Source organism: Penaeus japonicus, unplaced genomic scaffold, assembly GCF_977035675.1.
Source record: "Penaeus japonicus unplaced genomic scaffold, GWHDUDI00000001_assembly GWHDUDI00000036, whole genome shotgun sequence".
NCBI classification, from domain to species: domain Eukaryota; kingdom Metazoa; phylum Arthropoda; class Malacostraca; order Decapoda; family Penaeidae; genus Penaeus; species Penaeus japonicus.
In genome coordinates, this window is record NW_028234438.1 from 23,894,330 (window position 1) to 23,896,829 (window position 2,500).

Below are 2,500 nucleotides of genomic sequence, written 5' to 3' on the forward strand. Positions count from 1 at the left end.
ACACACATACATCACACACACACATACATCACACACACACATACATCACACACACACATACATCACACACACATACATCACACACACACATACATCACACACACATACATCACACACACACATACATTACACACACACACACACACACACACACACATACATACATCACACACATACATCACACACACACACATACATCACACACACACACACATACATCACACACACACACATATATCACACACACACACACACATACATCACACACACACACACATACATCACACACACACACATATATCACACACACACACACACATACATCACACACACACACACATACATCACACACACACACATACATCACACACACACACACATACATCACACACACACACATACATCACACACACATACATCACACACACACACACACACACACACACACACACACACACACACACACACACACACACACACACACACACACACACACACCCCACACACACACACACACACACACACACACACACACACCTTACACACACACACACACACCACACACACACCACACACACACGCACACACACACACACACACACACACACACACACACACACACACACACACACACACACACACACACACACACACACACACACACACACACACACACACACACACACACACACACACACATACACATACATCACACACACACACACACACTCACACACAAATATACATAAAAGCGTTATGATGTTGATAGCATACCTTTTAAGATGTTTACATTTGGTTCACTGTGTAGATGTTTAAGTTATATGTGTATCACAAGTCTTTTGAACTTCTCATGCAGCACTTGGATGATATTGAGTTAGTCACAAGAGTCTCGTTTGTGTAACATATATGGAATTGAGTGTAATATGTAGACATTGTATATATTTTGTTTTGTATGTATGTTTTGTTTGTCTCTCCTTGATGTTGCGTTATATTTGAAGCACTTTTTTTTTTTTTTTTTTTTTGTTAGATTGAAGCATCTTTATATGCTAGTTATGTTGTCGGAATATGCGCATGCTTTGCATTTTTAGGGTTTTGTTTGATTCTTGCCTACAAGTTGTGTTACTCACACTCCTACTGTCTTTGCCTTTAGATTTATATTTTTTTTGTGCAAATTCTCTTTATAATTCTGTATATTCCCTCCTTTTCCTGATTCCTTTTTTTCATGCCCAGCAGATTACTTAGAAACAAAAGTTATTTTAATTACTACTGCATTACCTTTATATATAGTTTGCTGTAATTTGGATATGCTGTACTAAAGAAATGGAGAAACCTGTATATTATATTTGATTAAGAATGCTTTCAGGACAAATATTGCATTGAATGCCATGGTATGACAATGTGTGCATGTCCCTTTGAAAAGTTTATTGTCCTCTTCTTTGTATGCTTTTGACAGTCCCCTCCTAGAAAGTTATTCCCGTTTATTTCGGGCTGTTTTAGAAAATAAGTAAAAGAGCTGGTATTATAATTTATTTATAAGTATAGATACAGAAATGTATTATCAAATGATATCAATAATGATAATTATACTGCTAGTCAATACTCTGAAGAGCATGACTAAAAAAATACCCCAAAATAAATTTAGTGAATATATTAGCTTGCCCTCTCTATATTCTTTCATCTCTTGCAAGTATAATATTAATGACAGACATTGGAGGAGGCAGCACCTGGGAGTGCCAACTTTGACCAGGTCACACCAACAGTTGTCAAGCCAAGTAAACGTGAAGTGTATATTGATCCCCCAGACATCACCCATGTAGCTGAAACACCTTTCCAGGTTATTGTCTTCTTGTATTTGTGTGTAGCCTTTATTGAATTGTTTTTGTGTGGATTCTTTTTGTCCAGGTGTGTGAATGTTTCATTATTATTTGTTTAGGTTATGTTTTCTTGTTTATAAATGTTTCTTTGTTTGTGGAGAGGAATGCCTGATTATTACCAAGATTAATGCTCAAGTTTATTTTTGTTTGATGTTTGTACCTTATTAGTAAAATTGTCATTATTTTTTATAGAATAATTTGAGTAAGAGCAAAGTAGCAATGTGATTGTAGATATAAAGAATAAACAAATAACATAAAGCTCTAGTAAAGGTCCTAACTAATACCTTATCCGTTGCAGGTACCTTATGAACTTGGCATTGTCCGCCAGTTCCCATTTAGCAGCAGCACACAAAGGATGTCTGTACTAGTGAGAGTACTTGGCCGTTCCTACATGGATTTATATGCCAAAGGAGCTCCTGAAGTCATCCAGAGTCTATGCAGGCCTGAGTCAAGTTAGTAGGGTCAAAGATGCACCTTTTCCTTCATTGTTTTAGTTTAGCTTCTCGTTTAGTTGTAGCGTCATAGATTTGAGAAAGTAAGTTTTGAAATGAGAATTTTTTTTTTGCATACGTATGTATGTGTGGAAATATATACCACTATTGTGTTCAGTGGTAGCAGAACATTTT

General features: G+C 36.6%; 1 protein-coding gene across 5 annotated transcripts in view; it reads left to right on the plus strand.

Moving 5' to 3' along the window:
• LOC122242841 (polyamine-transporting ATPase 13A3) overlaps positions 1-2,500 on the plus strand; it is a 41,403-nt gene that overhangs the window by 31,835 nt on the left and 7,068 nt on the right. For 4 of the 5 annotated variants that reach the window (XM_086531761.1, XM_086531760.1, XM_086531764.1 and 1 more), the window contains 2 exons: positions 1,706-1,834; positions 2,173-2,326. In XM_086531761.1, the coding sequence (XP_086387887.1) occupies positions 1,706-1,834; positions 2,173-2,326 (283 nt within the window). The remainder of the gene's footprint in view (positions 1-1,705; positions 1,835-2,172; positions 2,327-2,500) is intronic. The other variant, XM_086531763.1, reaches the window with a different exon arrangement.